Below are 21,940 nucleotides of genomic sequence, written 5' to 3'. Positions count from 1 at the left end.
GAGGCAATTAAAGCTGTTGTTTGATACGTTCTTGACATTCATGACTTCATTTGACTTAATGACAGGATAAAGATGGCGTTAATCTTTTCGTTGCTTTTGTGTATGGATCATTACATTGCAAATTGTCAAGTTATAGCCATAACGAGATTGTGTAGAAATTAACCAAACCATGTGTTGTTTGCTATCGATGGCCTATGCTCCACTATGTAGTGAGAAAGCGAACAACAACATGTGTTGTTGTTGTAGCCATTTGTTTATATGCTTAATCTAAGTTATATCTGAATGTTACCCTTAACCCACGAACAAGCGGGTCTTAAGACAATATATAGTCTGATGCGGGTGGGAAATTGCTAGTAAATACATAAAAGAAAAGCAAAAAGCGGACAGACTGAATAAACAACTGCACTTCCTTGCCACCCATACCACAATGATTGTGAGTTTTCCACCAAAAACAAACCATTAAGACACTAAACGCCCACCTGTTACTGTTTCCTCATTTCCCAATCTCCTTAATAAGGTGAAAACAGTTATCAATAAGAGTATAACCTCTATTTCCTTAGGCCCAAGCCACGGACACACTAACCAATACGAACAAATCCCCACCATTAATCAAATTAATCACATAACAATCTGCTTGCTTAATATTATTGTTTACGTACTGTGTGATAGAAGCTTCAATACACAGTCCTTGGCCCAAGGTATTAATGATTTCACACCTCTGAACTACAAAAGACGGCTTGGTTTCGATTCGAGGCGACCTCGGCACATGCACTATGAATGCCCGTGGATCACAAGGCGCACTTCAAAAGGCAGAGAGATGACTGAGACCATCAAAAGGAAACAATTCTGTATAAATGATCCTAAGGGACCACACAGTCCTCAGCATCATCATTCTCTCCAGCAGAGCGTAGGAGTAGGACCTCTTGCCCTGATTTTCTAACTAGAGGAATATACTTCAACTGGAATTATGGAACGCGTCGTCCTGGGAACGTGTGTCATCCTGGCGCTACTCCTGAACTGGATTTGTGGAGTTACAGCGGATTCATCTGGCATGTTCCACAAACGGATGCGGGGGTCACACGAAGGCAGCAGTGGTCACTTGAGTTCCACCCACCAGCAGAACAAATACCCTCTCTACATGATGCACCTTTACCGGACTCTACTGACTGGAGAAGCCTACCGGTCGGCTGCTGACCTCACTCGAGGGGGCATTCACAGTGACAACCCGAGCCTTCACGACTCCGACTCAGTTCTGAGTCTGGTTGCCAAAAGTAAGTATATCTTTATATTATTGAAATATTCAAATATTTTAAAAACGTAACGAACGTGTGTTGTGTCCAGATATTATAGTATTCTGCTCTAGTCTCTTGTGTGCATTTTATGGCCCATTTAATGATGCCGTAGCCTAATTACTGTGTGTTTGTTTTAATAATTTGACCGAATTAACTTAATTGGATTTAGTCTACATGGGCGATTAACCAAAAAGCATGTCCAGGCGAGTTGTTGCGCAGTAGACGTAGTGTCTGTAGCAAATGTTCGAAGCAATACACATTCTTTTAGTGAGGGCTTTCTGCATCATGAATGGCTCGTCCAATGAACGAAGCCACCTGTGAAACAAGGCTTTTTGACCCCCCAAGTACCAGGTTTAATACAGTGGATGCAATGTTGCCTGTTATTTGCGTTCTAACTTTTAATTTGTTGTATATTTAGGTTGCAGTCAGACTGGAACGAGGTGGAGTATCACTTTTGATATTTCTTCCATCTCAACGAGCGACCCTGTGCAACGATCTGAGCTGCGCATTCGGCTGCCTACATTCTTGAAGTCCAAGAGCACAATAGTGGACATATACCACGCCCGTGGCAGCTGTGATAAGGAACCGTGCCAAGGCCGCCTTCACCTTGCAAGTTTCAGAGCCACACCTAGCGACGGAGCCTCTCACTCTTCCTGGCGAGTGTTCAACATCACCGCCATGCTCAGGTACTGGCTGCATCAGGGAGAGCCAGTGGAGAGCATGGGGGAGAGGGGAGAGGTCGTGCAAGGTGATGATCAGGAGAGCGTGCATCACTCCACGACTGACAGAGTCATGATGGTGGTCTTCTCTCAACACAAGCAGATGGCTGGTCAATGGGCGCCAACACTGATCCACACAGCTGAGCGATCCAAGTACGCTGCTTTGGATCGGGCCGGAGCAAACAACTCCGGACATGCTGCAGGGCGCCGTCGCAAGAGGAACCACCAGACACGGGACATGGTGCGTAAAGCAGCAGGGGTGGCGAGGGCGCCTGGACTCTTCTCCTCAGGGGGGCAACAGGAGACACTGTGTAGAAAGGTGGACATGTGGGTGGACTTCGAGCAGATCGGCTGGAGCGACTGGATTGTACATCCAAAGCGCTACAACGCATTCCGTTGCGAGGGAAGCTGCCCTAGCCCTCTGGATGAAAGCTTATCGCCTACCAACCACGCTTACATGCAGGTAAGGGCACTCCAAGTCTTCTCGAAACATATTTCCTTTATTACTTATTTATTACATATTTCCATTACTTAACTTGATGTTAAGTTTCACTGGCTGACCTGACTAGTGTTGAGTTGTTCTGACATGTTATCCTCTTGTCTATTTTCTAGAGTATGCTGAGGCTGCACCACCCTGACCGGGTGGCCTGCCCATCCTGTGTGCCCACTCGACTCGGCCCACTTTCCATGCTGTACTACGACAACGGAGAGATGGCCATGAATAACCACGAAGGCATGGTGGTGGAGGAGTGTGGATGCCTCTGATTTCTCTCATCGTTCACGGACGACACAATAGTACTTAAAACATTCCACCATCCGTCTCTACAGAATGGTGGAACTACGTCTGCACTAAGGTAGTTATGGGGTCATCTATAGTCTCAGGAACTAGTCACCCTATTGCCCATCTACAAAAAGCAGATTCATTTGTTTTGTCAAATGCCATAAAGTTCTTAGTGGCATCTGGCATCCTATCTGCTAAAATAAGCACTGATAATTCTCACCAGCCTACAGGAAAAGGGGAGTGTCTACCAAGAAAGGACACATATAGCGCTTTATTTCTGCTGCCTGAGGGCTCAGATACACATACGCGTTTTTGTAAAAACGGGACGCGAGCAAATGCATTGATTCCTATGGTACGGCGCGTTTAAAGCGTGCGCCCCTTCTCCACCACGCGTTTTTAGGTGCGCTTAAAAGTTGAACTATTCTCAACTTTCCAGCGCAAGGCAGGGAAGCGCACCGCTTCTGTTTTGGCCGCCGCACTTTGCCAAGGCGTTACTGAAGCGTTTCTGCCTGAAAAAAGACGCGTATGTGTATCTGAGCCCTAACTCTGGTGTCAACACAGTGGTATTTCATGTTTTTTTCAACCTCGAACAGGACATTAGAAGGGGAATGTACTAAGTGGTGAACTGGACAATTCTGGAATTATTTAAGTTGGAGGAGAGATGGCACAACTAACCCCAATGCCTTTTAAACAGCTTTCCTTCCTGTGTGTGAAAACGTGTAATTATGTAAATAAATGTAATGACAAAGCTAATAAACGTTCTTATTATATACATCTACAAAGTACTGTTTATTTTTTTTTAGAGATATTTTAATTATTCTTGCTTTAGACATATAAGAGTTATATTCACAATCAAGCGATAAGCAGACATACCAAGCAAGTTAGCCATCTTACCATCTCACTACTATATGTATATTGTCCTATGAGGAGTGTGGTGTTTTTCTTGCAAATCACAGGCAGCTGAAAATGTGCTGTTAGTTCATTAACTCAAAATCACACCCAGCTATACAAAGGATGATGGGGTATGGAGGAGTTTTTAAGTGCATCTTTGGACTAGACACAGCACAGAGGCAACTTTAGGTTTGTTTGTTTGTTTTTATTTGTGTTATCTCACTTCACTTTTTCTTTATGGACAGGTGTCTTTCCCAGAGACCAGAGAGATTTACCTCATTTACAAAATAAAAAAAGGCATATTACATTCTCATGAATGACACTGTGAAAAATGCTTTTCAAAAGAACAAAAATAAGTAGATTATCATTAATACAAAAGGCATTGTTGCCCAGACATTAGGGAGGGCCCTCAATGAAACTTCACCTTTTCTAGACAAGACCTCTCAAAGAGGTGCAAGATGGTAATGGCGCTTAGGAATTGAGTTTTCAGAGTATTCTTTATAATGCTTATTACCTTACAGAGAAGGTAAGCCCACAGTGTCACTTTCCACCATCACATTCCAAAATACCTCTGCTGTTACTCAACAAGAGCAGAAAATGGTCTCAACAGCAGAAGTATTTGGTGATCATGATATGTCATTGACGATACCGAAACTTGCCTGACGCCTACAGCAGAAGAGTAATACAGCATTTAGGCACTGCAGCGTTAGGTCAACACTGGATTTTAAACGTTGATGGGAGAGGGTGTACACCCCTTGATTTGCACGGTGTCTTTTGGAACAGTCGTCTTCTTAATGGAAAAAGGGGCTCAGCAGCAATCATCTCCCTCTTGATCTGGGGGGGGGGGGGGGGGTTAGATGTCCATTTCAAACTGGTCATCTTCCCCTTTAAATATCACAAAAACAGAAGTCACAAAACCAGAAAACATTGAAGACTGCAATTTGTGTAACATAGACAACAGAAGTGCAGCTAAGTATTTAATGGATTTATTAATCTAAATATACATATATTATAAACCACATCGCCCTAGTCAAGCCCTAATATACTTGAAAGCCCTTAAAGTCAACATAGTAAAATAATGTGTTCAACAGTCCCAAATGAGTGCATGTAACAACAGGAAACCGTAGTTCCCTTTAAATATACCTGCAGCTTTGTGTGCAGGGGGGCTGCAGTTATTATTGCGGGGCGGCTTGGTATGGGCTGTGTCGTTGTTTGCAGTGGATACAGCAGGGCTGGTCACCCCTGGAATGTCAGGGAGGCAGCAGGGGGGTGTGCGGGCCAGAGGGGAAGTACGGCAGTCCAGGAGAAACTTCCGGTCGTAAATGATTCGGGTTCCTGGAAAAGGTAAAATGGTATGTACTTGGTATGAACAAGGCAGCAAAGGTTCCTGGAAAAGGTTAAATGGTATGTACTTGGTATGAACAAGGCAGCAAAGGTTCCTGGAAAAGGTTACATGGGATGTACTTGGTATGAACAAGGCAGCAGGAAAGGCAAGGTCAAGTCTAAGCAAAGTTTATCACCACTGACAGCTTCAGATAAGTGTGGGCAAGATTAAAAAAAACTAAATAATGTCCTGACTGTCCTGACAGACCCAGTTCTTAAAGGAGTGCATTCAACACACACACACACACACACACACACACAAGTGTAAGATTACTTTAGTAAAAAAAATTGTGTATGATGCAAAGTCGTTGACCAATATGGGTTTTTCAATGGCAATGACGATATCTAGAGAGCAAGGTGATCAATGGCAGATATATCATGCCGATATCATGCAGTAGTTGGGTTTTTTTTTTGCATCTGATAAAATACAACAATTTCATAATAATAATAGTAACAAATTCCCCCAAAATCAAGCCACATAATTACCTGTCCAACAGAAATACTACAAGCCCTTCAACTCTCTCAGATGTTGCCATGGTGACCTCCTGACCTGCTGGGGCTGCATTGGGTTGAAGAGCTAGCTTATAGCTCATTATGCTAACAACCACCAACTACAAACCAACAACTGCCTGGTTTCCAGTCCCTGGGGTGGGTGCTTTTACTTAACGGTTAAGCTTGGCATCTAGACCCTTTCGTCCTTATCTCGTCACAGACTTCTTGACTTCACAGACAGAGTTTGTTTTTTGTTAACTACGGAGGACTTTCAGTATACAGCCTTTGCAACTTTCTCTGCCATTCGCGTGCGACTAGTTCACTAGCTTTAGCAATATGCCTTTGGGGATATTCAGGCCAGGCACAATGAGTGCACACAGGTAAATAGGTAGACAGGCAAGTAGGCCACCCAATTATTTCATTCTGCATTAATGGAATACATTTTTACAGCCCTGCTACAGCCACAGATGACAGATTTGTTTTTCTTTTTATTGCCGGTGCATTTGATTTATTCATTGCCGACTATGCTGCAGACATTTTTTGTTTTCCGGCCGGTGCACATTATCTGAAATTGGCTTTTAATCAGCCCAACCTTTTCCCTCAAAGTCAGGTGCAGAAGCAGTGAATTAATCTCCCACACACATGAACACGTTCCTGGCACTGAGCCCCTCTCTGATCAGTATGGCGCAACACGCCTAAAGCTGCTTGATTTTTTTCCACCTGTGAGCCCTACCAAAGCTTACACTCACACTTTACCTCATTTTCTAACCTTGAGAAGTGAAAATTGAGGGGACATGATAAAAAGAACTGTCACCTTCACACTAACTTTAACCGTGTAGTATCTTATCACTGGTTTAAAAAAAGGGTGTATGGACAGGCAAGGGCTCCAGGCTGGGTGGGTAAGAAGAGAAGAACAGAAGGTTAAGGGTCGGGAAGGCCAGCAGCCCCACTATCAAACCAGCTGGAATTCACTGACAACATTCCCACACATGGTGCCGTATACTTGGCCCACATACGCTCTCTTCTGTGATTAAACAGTGTCTGAGTCTGAACTCTAGCTATAGACAAAAAACATGCAAGGACACAACAACCTGTTCCCTATCTATCACCCGTTTATAATCCAAACAAGCCCAGCTGCGTGAAAAGCTTCCCAGACATAAAAGCCAACTTCATGGCCGACCATCCTGTTGATGATGGCTCTGTAGTTTGCTAATCGTTTCTCGCTTGCAAGTCAGATGTATATTTTGAGGAACAGGAACAATGTCATTGCAGGGGAGCAGATATGAAACTTGATTCCACACTGACACCAATGGCATTCGTACACTACACATCATCCATGCATTGGGAGCCAACTGGTGCACAACATCACATGCCAAAGCTATTTTTAGTTGTCTATATGGAGATTACGTAAAAAAAATGTGAAAATACAATAAATGCATGTCCGATGGCTGTACGATTGATATATATTTTTTTTTTACAAAGCTCACAAACAGCTCTCGAACAAACTGCCTTAATGTCAAAAGAGGGCTTCTGAACGCTGAAGGGAGGATGTTCTGAGAGTGTGTCACATGCTTGCACGAGGAGATTTCCTGCTACAGTTAAAAGACTATGCAGAACAGGGAGGATTTTCCAGGAGGTGTCAGAAATATGTTTAAATGTATCATAGTCTCAATGTCAGAATGCAACCCAGTGATGGATATGACACAGTGAGAGTTCCGTGACAGACCGTGGCTAACGTTAAATATAATTGAAATAGCATTACTGCTAACCCTTGTAAGTAAACAAGGTGGCATTTCTCTTGAGCAAGAGCTGGCCAGTTCCTTGTTTAGATTAACGGACTGGTCACATGCGGCTTGCAAAACAACAGCCTATACTCAACTAATGTAGTATTAGCTGCTCATGCATGCAAGTACACAACATGTTGTCTTTCAGAGAAATCAGCAGTTATAAATGTATTTTCTTACTGCGAGATACTCCTTGACTACGTCAGTAGATACTTGTTTACGCTGGAATGCCTCGTGTTTGACACTTGCGCAGGCGTGCATAGCTAGCTGACGTTTCTGCGATTTAATGCTCACACGTCGCAGGTGTTTACATCACATAAACACAAGTGTTTTGTCACATTCAAAATTCCCTACCACATTTTCTGAGAGATAATAACTTGAGTTTGATAACTTAGGGCCAGCAACTATAACACTGGTTAACACTGTCTAAAGTTTGTCGTCATGGTTGTAAGAGAATGAGATGCTGTGGCTACCTAAATGTAGCGACATAGCTAACACTAGCCAGCAAGCTAATATAGCTAGGTTAGGAGACTAGCAAATTAGCATGCAAGGCACAATAACTTGAGGCAAGTCTGCAGCACCATATATCATTGGGTATGTCGACAGTGCAACTGTCTTGACTTTAGTTCGCAGACCAATAATTAGATAATAGACGAAGATATGAGCACCCACACCTGACGCACGCAGTCTGTGATTTGTAGAATTGCATTGTTTATTTATTTACCTCCTGGTGTTGTGCTAAACAGAGTCCCCCCAGGCGTAGTGGAGTAATCATGTGGCATATGGGCCGCATCGCTGATGGTCACCCGTCTGGTGGACGGAATGGCACGGCTGGTGGTCTTCTGACTACTTACGGACATGTCTAGAAATTGTAACAAATTCCTTATTGCAAACTGTCGAAATCTGGTACAACTGCACCCGTAACGTTAATCGAATTCAGGCTGCTTGCTAGCTGGACGCTGCTACTAGAACCGTTGATTCAGATCAATACGCTGTTTTAATGAACAAATGTATACCTACTTTGGAAGGTAAGCAAGTAACTTATAACAAAATATATATTTATCTAAACTACCCTCTACGTTAAAGTATCATTCATTCACTCACGCTAACTGACCAAAACACTAACCCTTTGCAGAGCACGCTTTCCTCTCTCACGCTCTTTCACTAACCCACCTCACACTCAACACAGTGGCAGGCAAGGCTATTTAAAACGGGAAAATATGATGTCGCCCCCCACGGTCATCAAAGGGAATAGCATGGATGGATTGTTTATCCGTTCACGCAGTCACCAATGCGTCATGCTGCCCTTTTCACCTTTGGAAAACAACACATGTAGACCTTCTGTAGTTGGCTTCTGATACTTAATTGAAGTTGACACTAGTTTATAAGCATCTATATTTGCTTCAACAATGTTATGTTCTTCTCAATGGACTAGGCCTATTCAATGGACAAACATGACTAACATTCTACAAAGCTTTCGTGCTTCTTTCCCCATTCTCTCTCTCTCTCTCTCTCTCTCTCTCTCTCTCTCTCTCTCTCACACACACACACACACACACACACACACACACACACACACACACACACACACACACACACACACACACACACACACACACACACACACACACACACACACACACACACACACCACTTTCTATATGTCACATCTTTCTTTATTAATTACTGTAAATGGTTTGAGCTGGTGTGCAGGGTACATGGTCTATACATATCTTCATGTCAGAATGAATCTGATCAAAAGGCTTGTATACATTTTCATGTTTGTTTTGCCTCTCTTTATAACAATAAAAAAGAAAAGAAAACAAGATCAAATAGCTACAAAGCCTCTACATTCTCCATGTTATGGGAAGTTTCCTCTAGTAGAACTAATATGCTTAAAGTACATCCATGACAACTCTAACAAGGGTGCATAGCATTCTAATTAAATATATTTTGTCATATATTTATACATATATTCTTTATTAAAAACATCTTTTCTGTGCATGTGCGCAGTTGCATTCCTTAGTACAGAGTAATATGATATTGCATTAATATTGTCATTTATCCATTCTAAAGGAGTATAGTTGAACTCTAGTTTTTGCAACAGTTAACATTGTACATAAACTCATATCATATTTTTTACTACATAACCATCTCAATGTTTTTTGCACACCATATCTCCCATGGTGCTCCCTAAAAGACACTCTGTCCTCCACCCCCATTCAACCATGCAGAGACCTCTCTTCCCCTTCAACACACACACACACACGCACACGCACACTCTCTCTCACACACACACGCACACTCTCTCTCACACACACACACACAGTTTCATAGATCACCCTGGACTGTCTGGGCAGCATCTGTTCCACTCGAAAGCAACTTACAAGACACACAAAAAATCTGTTGCACAGTCAACCCTCCCATCCCTATCTGCTACTTAGAGGGGGCAGGGACCCCACCCGTGAGCCTCTATGTATGAACCTATCTAGATTCTTAACCCTTGTCTTTCAGTTTGTTTGGATAACTTAAACCTGAGTGAAAGAATCATTAAAAAAAGTGTACACTTGTGAGTGACTGAGTGCTGGATGACAATGGAAAAGTAGTGTGCTTTACAAGTGAATCATTCTCACGTAAAAAGATAAAGCTCATTCATTTGCTTGATTCAGTCATTCAATAACCCATTCATTTGTCAACAGAGCTGTCATTCATGCATTCACTCAGTTCAATTAGTCACCTGACCCTACATTCAGCATCTTAACTAATGACATGAAGGCTTGATGTCTTGTCATTGAATGGAAAATGTGTCGTATGATCATGTGAACCTGTTGAATTGCTACCTGCACATAATCTGTGTTGTGAGTTTAGGGCCTCTTTTACAGCTTGCAAGGACACCCCTGGCTGTGGATGCTTTCCTCTGCTTAACCTACATCTACAGTACCAGTGGGTAGCGATAGCAACTGTCTTCCTCTTCAAGTAGCTGCTCCAGACAGAGAACTTCGGCTTTCGTCACCCTGACATTAAATAATAAAATCTTTATGGTAATGAAGAAGCTACATAGCATTTCCCATCATAGAAATGAGCTGCTGCAAATAAAATCAACTCAACATGTTTACAAATGCATGCGTCTAAAAAACCTCAAATCTCATAGGCTGAAATGAATGCTACACACGTATAGGGCACAGATGATATCACAATCTGACAAATATGCAGTGCTCTGTGAGTGTGACCGCAGGTTTGAGATTATTGCTTTGGTGGAATATATTTCCTCTTTGCCTCTACAGGCTTTTGTCAATGAGACAAAAGTGTGTCAGACTGAATGAAGAATAAGGACGTGTATGTGTGTAAGGGAAATGATTTATATTTCACATGTGCTTTGTGTGTGTGTGTGTGTGTGTGTGTGTGTGTGTGTGTACATGTAGGCATACGCGTGTGCATGTGTGTGCTCATGTTAATTGCAGTTAAAGCTGAGGGGGTGACTGAGTGTGACTTCACAGTTGAGGGGTCAGTTTTATTAAGAACTATCACAGTGCTGTCTGTCTGTCTGTGTGCCTGTCTGTCTTTCTCAAACCTACTGCTCCTGCTGAAAGAAAGAGAATCGTAACAACTTCACATGCCAAACTATTCTTCTACTGTGAGTCTTTTGATTCTGCTATGTATCTGCAACATGGCAGCGATCAATGACACAGCGGCTACCGCTTAGGTATCCATTTTGTCCTACATATGTGTTTTTCAAAAACAGGGCTTCATTTAAGATAAGAGAACCACAAGGATATAACCACCAGCTTCAAGCTGAACACTATAAACCACAATGTCCAATCAACCACCAATTTTGCAAATTGGCTGAAGATTTCACATATTTCATCTCTGAACTGATTGAGTAACTCTGAAAATTTGGAGTGGACCTGTGGGATACATTGCTAAGCACCTGAAACAGACTACACAGTACCTGGGCTAGACTTAGCCTAGCTCTTGTAAATCTGAAGTAGTAGCGAGATACATTTTACAGGGTGAGCATAATCAATGCAGTTGTGTGGTGCAGTGAATAGGAAAACAGAACTGCTACAGGTGAGGCATAGAGATGGGACAAGGACAGAGAGTCACACAGCTGGGCTGAGGAGAGAGAGAGAGTCACAGAGCAGGGCTGAGGACAGAGAGGCTCACAGTGGGGCTGAGGGGACAGAGTCACAGAGATGGGACAAGGACAGAGAGTCACAGGGGGGCTGAGGAGAGAGAGAGAGAGTCACAGAGCAGGGCTGAGGACAGAGAGGCTCACAGCGGGGCTGAGGGGAGAGAGTCACAGAGCGGGGCTGAGGGGAGAGAGTCACAGAGCTGGGCTGAGGAGAGAGAGAGAGAGAGTCACAGAGGGCGGCTGAGGAGAGAGAGAGTCACAGAGATGGGACAAGGACAGAGAGTCACAGAGGGCGGCTGAGGAGAGAGTGTCACAGAGTGGGGCTGAGGACAGAGAGTCTCATCCCCCTACCTTTCAGGGATTTTGAGGCAGAGCCTTTGCATTAGCTTTACGACCCCCAGGCTAGCATTCAGCAGCACGTGCCTTGCTTGGCTCAGGGGAGGGGCAGAGCTTCCTTTCCAAATATTTTCATTGTTAGATTTGAAAAATAAAAGTATATACGAACAGTAAGAAAAGAAACAAAAGGCAAAACAGGAGCAAAACACAAAAGATACAATTTATAGTATTCTTTACACAAAGGGAAACGGAACAAGGCCCAGATAAATGCGGACACAAACACATGCAAGCACACTCGGACACGCGCGCACACACAAACGCAGAGAAAGCAGAAAAGCACAATAATTTTTTTTCTCATTCCCACATCAAAAACATCTTGACATAGTCACAAAAAACATGGACCAATCAGGAGAGGGATCAGTGCCAAGCTAGAAGCGAGTACACATGCCGACACACACACACATACATAGACACACACTCACATTCATACACGCATGTCACACATTCACATAGACCATAGAGTGCATATACCATGAAGGAACAGGATAAAGGGTCTGTGGGATGAGGAAGTGAAATATCAACGGGCTCAGTTTCGATTAAGTTGTTTGGTTGTCTTTCTGACTGTCTTGTTCAAGAGAAAAAGAAATGTCGCATTTTTTTGGAGCAATAGTGTTTCAAGTCTCCTTTCTCAATGGAAATGCCTTCAGTTTGTAGTATAGGTCCATGATAAGTTCAGCGCCCCCCCCCCCCCAACATAAATCCTTGGACGTCCCTTTTCTTGATACCCCTCTTATTTTTGTTTGTTTTTTGTTTTTTAGATAATGACAGGTCATAGGTCATGCACCAGCAGTCAATCATGCGTATACAGTTGACAGGAAGCACTTTTTTGTTTGCTTTTTTTGTAGTTTTTTTCCTTCACGTTTTGTAAAAAAAAAATCATGCCCTATACTAGTTGTGTTTGTTGTTGTTGTTCATTGTGTGTTTGTCTTTTTTGTTCTGTTTTGTTTGTTCTGCTGTTGTTAAAAATATTACAAAACTACAGGAAGATGTCCTCTCCACATTTGCCCCATCTCTTATGTAGTGGTCGTCAGTGATGGTTTTGTGGTTTTGTTGATGTCTGGTTGTGTCAGTAGGATGCCTTCTTGTCGTTCATTTTGGATTTTTCCCATCCCCTCTTCTCTTTTTCTCTGCCGGTTTCGTTCTGTCTCCTGGTTGTGTATTGGGGACTGATGGTTTGGCAGTGGATGTCCGACCCTGTAGGTAAACAACGAGCCTGTCAGTCAAAAGACACCACCCAAAATTGATCAAAGCTAACTTTGAGTTCATTGCTAAAAATGACTCTTTGCAATGCTAGGCATCTGCCTGATTGATATCAGCAGCAGGTTTTGTGGACAGTAACATACACAAAATGCTCATGGAATCCTGATACCAAAGTCAGTTGCCTTCTGTGTGTAGTGCAACTACAACCATCCAAATCATTTTGGATGTTTTCGGGACAGCATTGGTGAGCGCTCTACTCTAGCCAGGGTGCAAAGCGGTGGGTCCTTAGTGAGGATCAGTGTTTATGGGAGCTAATGAAAGCCAAACTGCTAGCAGTGCCGCATCCTCTTAGCAGCCGTTCATCAAGGACTCTTATATCTATTTATGTGCTATGTTCTATGGTTGAGTGTACCTTCAGGACTGTGTGTATTTGTTTCAGTGCTTTTATCTCCGCAGACGGGTATGCTTCACTGTCTCCCTCTTCACTTCCACACCCAGCTAGGAGGGAGGGAGGGAGAGAGGGAGGGGGTCAGAAAGACAGGAGGAGGAGGAGGAATAGGAGGGGAAAAGACTTGAGCGTTCATCAGTGTTCTTTCGAGCTCAAAGTAAATAACTTTAAAACGTGTGCACGCTGCCTTCCTGTAAACATATGAGTGGTTTAGTGTGACGTTCTCGAAAGGCACCTACCTTCACAACTACATTTCCGTGTTCATCCGTGAACTGTGGCTCCGCAGGGAAATCTACACCTTCTTCTCTCTGCAAAAGCAACAGAATTGTGTGAAATGAAAGATCCTGGAAAAAAAACTCAGTGGCATCATGGGAAATCAAACATGTCTTTCACGCACCTTCCGTCGGTCATGGTCCCAGGAGTGAAGCTCCCCCTGCTGTTGTGAGAAGCCAAGGCCCTTCTCAAAGGGCTGTGTGCCCAGCAGGCGGCCCCGCAGGACCTCCGAGTGGCCCGTGTCGCACACCGGTGTCAGAAGTGCCTCCTGGGACACGCGTGACTGGTTGTGGTCACGAGTTGATGACATCACATAAGGCTGAAAGGCACCATGGCTCAGCCTAAGGGGTGGAGATTCACACAAGCTCATACAGACAGAGATAAACAGACAGACAGGGAGACAGACAGATAGACATAAAAAAAGGACAGATAAAGTTAGCTTATTTCACATTTTCACCAAAACAGCTATGACATCATTAGCATGCGACTCTGACCTGTCTCCGTTGTGCTCGTTTGCTCGGCTCAGTCCCACCTTGTCGTACAGCTGGGCATAGATCTGCTGCCCTGTAACGACAGAGAGCTTTTCCTCTAAACGCATTCCTAATCGCCCTCCTAATACTCCTCCTCCTCCTCCGTCTCCTCCTCCTTTCTCTTTCTCTCCTGCACCTCCTTTCGCTCCCCCCATCATGCCACCGCCTACTGCCTCTGTCCTCCTGCCCTCCGACCTCTGACCCATGACCTGCCCATTGAAGTTGACCTTGGGCACGGCCCCCGCCCCACTGGCCCTTGCCGCTGCCAGCTCCGCCGCGGAGACCGAGGCCATGGGTGGCTCGTGGTACACGGTGTTGTCCTCTTCGGCGTCCTCCCCCACTTCTTCTTCCTCCTCCTCTTCCTCCTCCAGCTCCATGATAGAGCCAGAAGCGCCGCTGGCGCCGGAGCTGGGCCGGCCCAGACTGCTGCAGGGCAAGCTCAGCGTGTTGCCCTCCGAGTCGTCGGCCCGGCTGCTGCCGCCCTCCAGTGACGAGTCCTCCACCGTCACCAGCGAGGGGCTGATGCCCGCTGGCCACACCTGCACGTCAGACATCATCTCAAGCACAGCGTCCTCCTCGGTGGCGGCTATGGGGGCACCCAGGCCTGACACCTCCCGCCAGTAGGGCTCCACGCCCAGTGGGGAGGGCAGGCTGTACTGCAGGGAGGCCGGGGAGAGGAGCTCCTCCTGCACCAGGCCGTAACCTACAGAGGGGAGAGGGCCAGAGACAGAGAGAGGGAGAGAAAGAGAGAGAGGCACAGCTAGCATCGAGCATAGGCAGGGCTGAGGGGGGTTTGTGTTTGGATGTGGGGGTGTGTGCAGCATGTGTGTGTGTGTGTGTGGGAAAGGAGGGATAAAGGGAGCAAGGTGCCAGATAGGAAGTGGGTGCAATTGGTTACAGCCATTATGTTAGTGTGTGTGAGGGGAGAGTATGCGGACATTTTTGAGCAAAGGAAGAACTGCGTCCAGTAGCAGCATCAGAAAAACAGTTTGTATGATTTTCCACTGCTTAGTGACCACTACAGTCAGTTCAGTCCAGATTAAGGCTGAGCGCAGCACTTTGTTTTGGTCAGCTTAACCCGCCCAGTGGCTACACTTTGACTGGAATGCTAGAACTGAAATGAGACTTTCACATGTCGGCAACACTTCAATCCAACAAATCTATAGGATATCCCTGTTCTTTTTAACATCTCCATCCGATGCATGTATTTCATATTGTTCATTATCATTTTTACCATAATTATTAGCAATTATTATTACAGAAACTATTATTCAACATGTGTTGAATTGTGAGAACCTCTCTCTGGCATGAGAGGAAGTGTTGGCAAGGAGGCTAAAAGCCATGGTGCTGGCATCCGTCACAAACACGTCTCTTCATATGTTGGGGAGTGAAGTTAACCCATCACACAGCTGTGTGTCTGCCAACCTCCAATTGGAATGTGTTTAGAAAACAGCAGAACATCTAATAATGCCAAAAACACTTACAATGGAAATCCACTGGCATGTGGGCAGAGGTTTACGAGAGCATTTTACGTCTCACAAAAATTGCTGTGAAACTTTGGCAGTTCCGTGCATGCATGCATGTTTCATTTCAGATTTGAAGTGAAAGGTTATAGGTCGTCATCATGGTGTGAGTGAAGTTTGTCAAACAGTGACATTAAATCCTGTGGGGATACTAACTAGGGCAACACTCCTGGAAAGTTTGCACTGGAGTCGCAATGCAAAATGCAATGCAACATTTGAATTATGAAATAATAGAAATATATATTTTTAAAATAGGTGTTTAAACATAGGTGAATTGCATTTTTCATTGTACTTCTCACTTAACAATTGATTTCCAAGTGTCTTGGAAACAAAAGGTTTTCTGTGTTGTTTTCTGAGTTATGTTTTTAAATGTGTTATGTATGAAAGGTGGTATCTTTGGTAATCAAAAGTATGCTGTGTATGCAGCAGATGGAGAATTTATGAATACACAGAATAACACATTCTTCCATGTTTGGTCTTAAGGGTTTGAAACCTAAGTTTAGACTTGTATACACAAGCCCTAGGACAAGACCAAGTGGCAAAACTCCATGAATGTAAACCAGTTAGTTCCAAGTATTCCCAAGACCATGATATTGCTGTGCTGGAAGATGAACTGGGGTATTGCTGAATTCTTACTGTGACATTTTGTCAGTCTTTTTCCAGTGAGACATCCAATGGACATTAAGCTGACAAGAAATTGAATCTTAAGGACTGATCTGTCTCTCATTCGCAAAGAGGAAAATCATACAAAACAAATGAGTTTGGGTGAATATCACCAGCAGCTGGAAATAGCAGAAAAGTATGTGCCAGTTAGGAAAAAGAGAAATATTGCTTTCTAAGTCTAGTTTCTTAAAGTTGCTGAGAATTTGTATTTTATTTTACCAAACACACACACACACACACACACACACACACACACACACACACACACACACACACACACACACACACACACACACACACACACACACACACACACACACACACACACACACACACACACACACACACACACACACACACACGCTGTACATTTCCCCCCTTGGGACTAACTAAGAGCCAACCATTTATTCATTCTGTAAAGCACCATATTAAAGTCTGCCACTTGAACAATAGTGTAGGGTCACATCCTGTGTGGGTGTTTCTCACTCTGGAGAGGACCTGTGGTAGATCATCCTCACGCCTGATCTAGAGTCAGTGCTAAACCAGACGGAACATCATCTGCCTTTGTCTTCCTTTAGCCTTTTCAGTGTTTCTACTTGTTCTTCCATGGGATGCCTAGTTTTTTGTTTTATGCTGGGTTGTCTAAACAGGTACTGCCTAGACAAGTATTTTACAGTGCCTTTAATATACAGGTAACATTTATGAGGATTTCAAGACCTAGATTACAAGTCTACTAAGACGGTGAGACTTTAATGACTGCTGGACTGGTAGGAAGAGGGGGAACTACTGGGACAAGAGCAGTCTCTTCTTTGACGGCATCAAAATCTGTCTGAGAGAGCATAGTTGTTAACGGTGCTTTGTGCCTTTAGACCGAAGCCATCACAGCAATAATGAATTATCCTTTATAATACTAAGAAATGCATGTGCGATTGAATTACATCCGATACAATGTTTGGCCTGACCTAAATAATGTCAAATTGTTGTGATACATTATACAGAAATACTGCATCTTACTTATTTTAGCTATGAAGTATTTTATAGTCACTTGTGATTACACAGTTTTTTCCTTTAATTTCACTTTACTCTATTAGTTTATGCTCTGACCTCTTTGCTGTATGTGTTTCTATCACCGTGAGATTGGACCATGACTTGGCCTATTTGTGTGTGGCATAAGCTGGAACGGTGTGGAATGGAATGAGTGATGAGGAGGGAGAAAAGGAGCAGAGAGAGGATGGTGTGGGATTGATGGAATAGAAATGAGAGAGACCTTCACTCTACCTCTCAAAATGGAAACACACAGGTGAGCAAAAGCACTGCACACACAGCACAATGACACATGGAACAGAACAATACGACATAAAACATGTGGTTGCAAAGAAACAGGACGGGGAGCACAAAATATACACACACACAAACACACCAACAGGAATGTGTGGGTCACAGCACCCAAATCACTGAACGCACATGTAGACAATTGACTTCACCACACACATACAAGTATATAGTGTGTAGTTAGGAATTAGTTACACATACACACATACACAGGGAACTCACAAAACACACAGACAGCCTAATACAGACCTTCTTCACTCTTTAACACACACACACACACACACACACAAACATACTGACACACTATATATTGTATGAAGTAGGCTACATTCAATTGGCAAATTTTCTCTATGATATGTATATGTATTGCAGATATTTGCCATATTATTTTAAAGAGAATTTCTTCTTATTTAAATTTCATTTTTATGCTAACCATGTTTTTCATGCTAACCACTAGATGGCTCTATCTTCCAAACCTTTCAGCAAAGGTCGTGCCTTAGATGCTACCCAAAGCATTACATAATAATAACAGCATGTAGACACTGTACTTTTAACAGATGAGGTAACTCAAACATAAACACCACACCAGTGACACCAAGACAGACTCACATAATAATCCTGTAATGTATCTGTAATATTATGGCTACGTAAACTGCAAATATTACAGTTACACCCAGTAGAATATTATGCAGCTGTGGCTAAAAATCATCACAGTATAGAAAACCTATACCCCCCCCCCCCCCACACACACACACACACCTACACCCACACAAACCCACACACACTGACACACATCTAGGCAAACACACACAGAAGAACACTGCTCAAAACAGCATTAACTGGAATTGTTAATATGTTATTGCATGTTAATAAGCACACCAGAACAAGATTTCAAACACATTTTCAAAACAGAGAGAAAGCATGGCATGCAATAACAATTTGGATTATCCATCAACAACTTAATTACAGGCTACTGTCAGTTTTTGCTTCTTAAATCTTTCCACCAAGAAGACATATATTTAAAAGCAAGCAGCATGCACATGCAAATAAAGACACATCACAACATTCAAAGAGAAGGGGGAGAAAGAGAAGTAAAGATAGAGAGATACAGTCAGAGATAGAGAAAGAAGGGAGAAAAGGAAGATGGCAAGAGGTTCCTCCCCCTCCACTAGCACAAACAATTCCAAAACGAGTATGAGAGGAGAGCGGAGGCCCAGAGGAGGTCAACATGAGGTCATTATGAGGTCAGAGGTCAAAGTTGGCAGAGTAGAGCTGTGAGGAGGAAGAGCAGGGCAGCTGGGCTGTGGATGATATGTTTCCATAGAAACAAAAGAGCAAGGGAGAGAGGGACAAAAGGATCAGAAGATCGAAGTGGAGAGGGCGAGAAAGAATGCATGTAAAAGTCTGAGGGCAGGAAAGAAAGAGATGTGAGAGAGCTGAGAGCAAGAGGGAAAGAGAGAGATAGAGTTGAAGGGAGACCTAGAGAGAGACAGACAGAGAAAACAGTGTGGGGGCCTAGAGTATCTCTACCATTTCTTCTGAGAGAGTGAGAAAAGTACCATCCCAGGACCCCCATCACACACCCTTTCCATGCAAATTTACAAGCAGGTCTCCCTAGGCTAGTCTAGGCCCTCACATACACACACACACATTCCAATCCTTGCACACAGACACACACACACACACACACACACACACATACACACACATACACACACACACAGGGAGTGCTTCAGCACAGAGATGCTGCTTGAAGCTGTGAACAGTATTACTGAGCAGGCTTCATGATTTCAACTAAATGCCAAGATCCACTTTTAAAAAGATCCAACTTTGTGAAATGGTCTTTTACCACCTGAAGGAAATGTTTTGTAATCCTTTATGTTATTTTGATTGCCACGGCCATAATTCATTCAGTCCTCTTTCTCAAAATGTCAAGATGCTGTCTCATCATGCACACCCAGCAGGCACTAAACATCTGTTCAAGTTTATTTTCCGCTTTCATAAATCTATCTATCTATCTCTCTCTCTCTCTCTCTCCGCCAGGCATTACAGATGAGTTGCTGTTACTCTGAAAAAAAGAATTCGGTAAAGGAGAAAAGTCTCATGCTTCATGACTCTCAAACTTTCTCTAACTCCCCAGTTTTCATTCCATCAGGTCTGTGAGAAGAGCTGCCTTCTTAGGGATGTACCCAGAAGACCGCCATCTCTAGATCAAGCTGAATGAAAACATGTACGGTGGAGCTTCTAGCAGTTCACAGGCAGCTACCTGAAAGTGGCCAAATCCTTCTGTTTCACTATTGATTCAATCAATAGAAATAAGAGTCTTTGTCAGAAGGTGATGGATCTTGTTCTAGAGATATTGGAGTGATCCTTAATTAGTCCTTGTACAGGCAATTTTGACATTCAGACTAATATGAGAATTGTGTTCTCGAAGCGATATCACTTGATTGAGAGAAGTAATATAAGGTCAGAGAGGATCCAGTATGAATGCAAAAAATATCACAGTGCATAATAAACCTGTCACTGCTACGATGGGGTGTTTAGAGCAGTACTAAAGCCATACGGCGTCCATTCTTACCGTTGATGCTAGGGGACAGGAGGGTGGAGTCACGATCGCTCAGTCGGCTCGCTCCCTCCTCCATGCACTCAGGAGCCTGAGGAGCCTGGATCTCCAGGGACTTCACAATATCTGTCCTGTCGATGTTCTTCAGAGCGCCATACAGATTCTCCACTGCAAAAGAAAGAGAGAGAGAGAGAGAGAGACAGAGAGAGAAAAGGAGAGGGTTTAGAAGAGAATAAACGCTTGTGTTCACGGTTCTGTGAAGAAATACGTGATCAAACTTCAGAACGGATTGTGAAGGACACTCAGACCAGTCAGGTTATACATTAAGATTAGATAAGAAATAAAACAAAGGAACTGGCACGATTGAGCGGTCTGTTGGCCAGCAGAGGGCAGAGTTGAGACATCTCCATCTGTAGCCCAGTTAAAAGCAGGTGTGTTTGGATTAAGGGCTCCTCACTCTTGGCTCTCTTGCCCTCGCGGCTCGCCCACAGGCTGAGCAGCGCGGAGCTCTGGTCCAGCAGGGAGTTGGGGTTCTCTACCCGGATCCTGTTGATCTCATCCACCCCAAACTGCAGCTCACGAGCAAGCTCTGCAACCCAGAGAAAGTGAGGTGAACAGGGAGAAAAAGGGACAGACGGTGGACAGGCTTCTGGACGGACGGAACCCAGACAGTCCGACACAGACACCAGACATTCATCTGAGCATGTAATACAACATTTCACATTTGCACTTGCAAGTGACATATGGTTTGCACTTGCTCTTGGTAATTTGGTCTATTACACAGCCACAATTTGCCTGCAAGTAACATAGAACCGCTCATTAAGCTACATTGCTAAACTAGCTTATTCATTGGCCCAATGGACATTTTTTGTGAAAAGTGCACAGTGCACAGACCTGCCCAGCTCAGTCCCAGCTGCTCTGCTATGAGGGAGATCTTCAGCTCAGTCCTCTCCATGGCATTCACAGTGGCTGAGGGACACAGAGCAAACCTCAGTACAGGAATTTTTAAGACGAACGTTACAACACAAACTATTAACAATGTTAAATAATAAGCAAAACAGAAATAAAACTCTACTAATTCCAAAAGATTAGTTACATATTTGATTTGACTTTATCTCATGACTAACAGATATAGCTAACTGAATTGCAAAACTACTCTATACTCTCAAGGAAATAGTGCCCAGTGAAAGTAAACTTACTGTGACTTGTGAGGGAAATAAAGACAAAAACATAGCCTTTTAATAACAGAGATTTTTCATCCAAGTACTGATTCTCCTGTAGATGGTGGAGGGTTTGGAGAGCAGAAAGACCAAGAACAAACCATGTAGCTACCATTCACAGTGGACCCACAACTCTCCAATCATGAGGTGGCCAATACTACCGTGTGTCCCAGTGTTGAAGAAGGTGCCAAAACTCACCAACTGGACACCTGCAGGACTGAATCCAACTTACCACACCACAGTCCACACTTGCAAAGTCCCTTTCAGTCTCAGTATGCTACGGGCTGGAGCTGAGTAACATGCCCTGGATGTTTCTTT

At 43.7% G+C, this 21,940-nt stretch overlaps 3 protein-coding genes across 4 annotated transcripts in view; 1 reads left to right on the top strand and 2 right to left on the bottom strand.

Annotated features, from left to right (window-relative positions):
• Window positions 1-967: 967 nt before the first annotated feature.
• Window positions 968-3,424, top strand: ndr1 (nodal-related 1; the record flags this gene model as incomplete). The annotated part of the gene is made up of 3 exons (XM_080847362.1): window positions 968-1,271; window positions 1,711-2,474; window positions 2,624-3,424. 3 exons carry the CDS (start codon window positions 968-970, stop codon window positions 2,774-2,776), a joined length of 1,221 nt encoding a protein of 406 aa, XP_080703488.1. The 3' UTR covers window positions 2,777-3,424.
• Window positions 3,425-3,873: 449 nt separating this feature from the next.
• Window positions 3,874-8,548, bottom strand: eif4ebp1 (eukaryotic translation initiation factor 4E binding protein 1). 2 transcript variants are annotated; one of them, XM_080847370.1, is made up of 4 exons: window positions 8,469-8,548; window positions 8,067-8,204; window positions 4,827-5,018; window positions 3,874-4,568 (listed from the first exon to the last, which is right to left on the bottom strand). In XM_080847370.1, exons 2-4 carry the CDS (start codon window positions 8,200-8,202, stop codon window positions 4,537-4,539), a joined length of 360 nt encoding a protein of 119 aa, XP_080703496.1. In that variant the 5' UTR covers window positions 8,203-8,204; window positions 8,469-8,548; the 3' UTR covers window positions 3,874-4,536. The 2 variants fall into 2 exon arrangements, with proteins under 2 accessions (XP_080703496.1, XP_080703495.1); XM_080847369.1 differs by having other exon boundaries at window positions 8,067-8,510.
• A 4,131-nt stretch (window positions 8,549-12,679) lies between these two features.
• ank1b (ankyrin 1, erythrocytic b) overlaps window positions 12,680-21,940 on the bottom strand; it is a gene marked incomplete at its 5' end in the record, with an annotated part of 82,357 nt that continues 73,096 nt past the window's right edge. Inside the window, 8 exons of the mRNA XM_080847354.1 lie at window positions 12,680-13,064; window positions 13,483-13,568; window positions 13,758-13,826; window positions 13,916-14,132; window positions 14,241-15,024; window positions 20,418-20,570; window positions 20,860-20,991; window positions 21,297-21,371. Of these exons, the coding sequence (XP_080703480.1) occupies window positions 13,515-13,568; window positions 13,758-13,826; window positions 13,916-14,132; window positions 14,241-15,024; window positions 20,418-20,570; window positions 20,860-20,991; window positions 21,297-21,371 (1,484 nt within the window). The 3' untranslated portion in view covers window positions 12,680-13,064; window positions 13,483-13,514. The remainder of the gene's footprint in view (window positions 13,065-13,482; window positions 13,569-13,757; window positions 13,827-13,915; window positions 14,133-14,240; window positions 15,025-20,417; window positions 20,571-20,859; window positions 20,992-21,296; window positions 21,372-21,940) is intronic.

This window comes from Sprattus sprattus (genome assembly GCF_963457725.1).
Source record: "Sprattus sprattus genome assembly, chromosome: 11".
Taxonomy (NCBI): domain Eukaryota; kingdom Metazoa; phylum Chordata; class Actinopteri; order Clupeiformes; family Clupeidae; genus Sprattus; species Sprattus sprattus.
The sequence above is the reverse complement of the archived record's forward strand: the minus strand, read 5'-3'. Positions and strand labels throughout refer to the sequence as shown.

What these genes read in the sequence shown, in the direction of transcription:
- eif4ebp1 (XM_080847370.1), bottom strand. Translation starts at nt 8,202, where the DNA reads ATGTCCGTAAGTAGTCAGAAGACCACCAGCCGTGCCATTCCGTCCACC. An exon ending in GTTTAGCACAACACCAGGAG is followed by an intron (nt 5,019 to 8,066) that starts GTAAATAAATAA and finishes TACCTTTTCCAG; the next exon opens with GAACCCGAATCATTTACGAC. An exon ending in CCCTGCACACAAAGCTGCAG is followed by an intron (nt 4,569 to 4,826) that starts GTATATTTAAAG and finishes TGATATTTAAAG; the next exon opens with GGGAAGATGACCAGTTTGAA.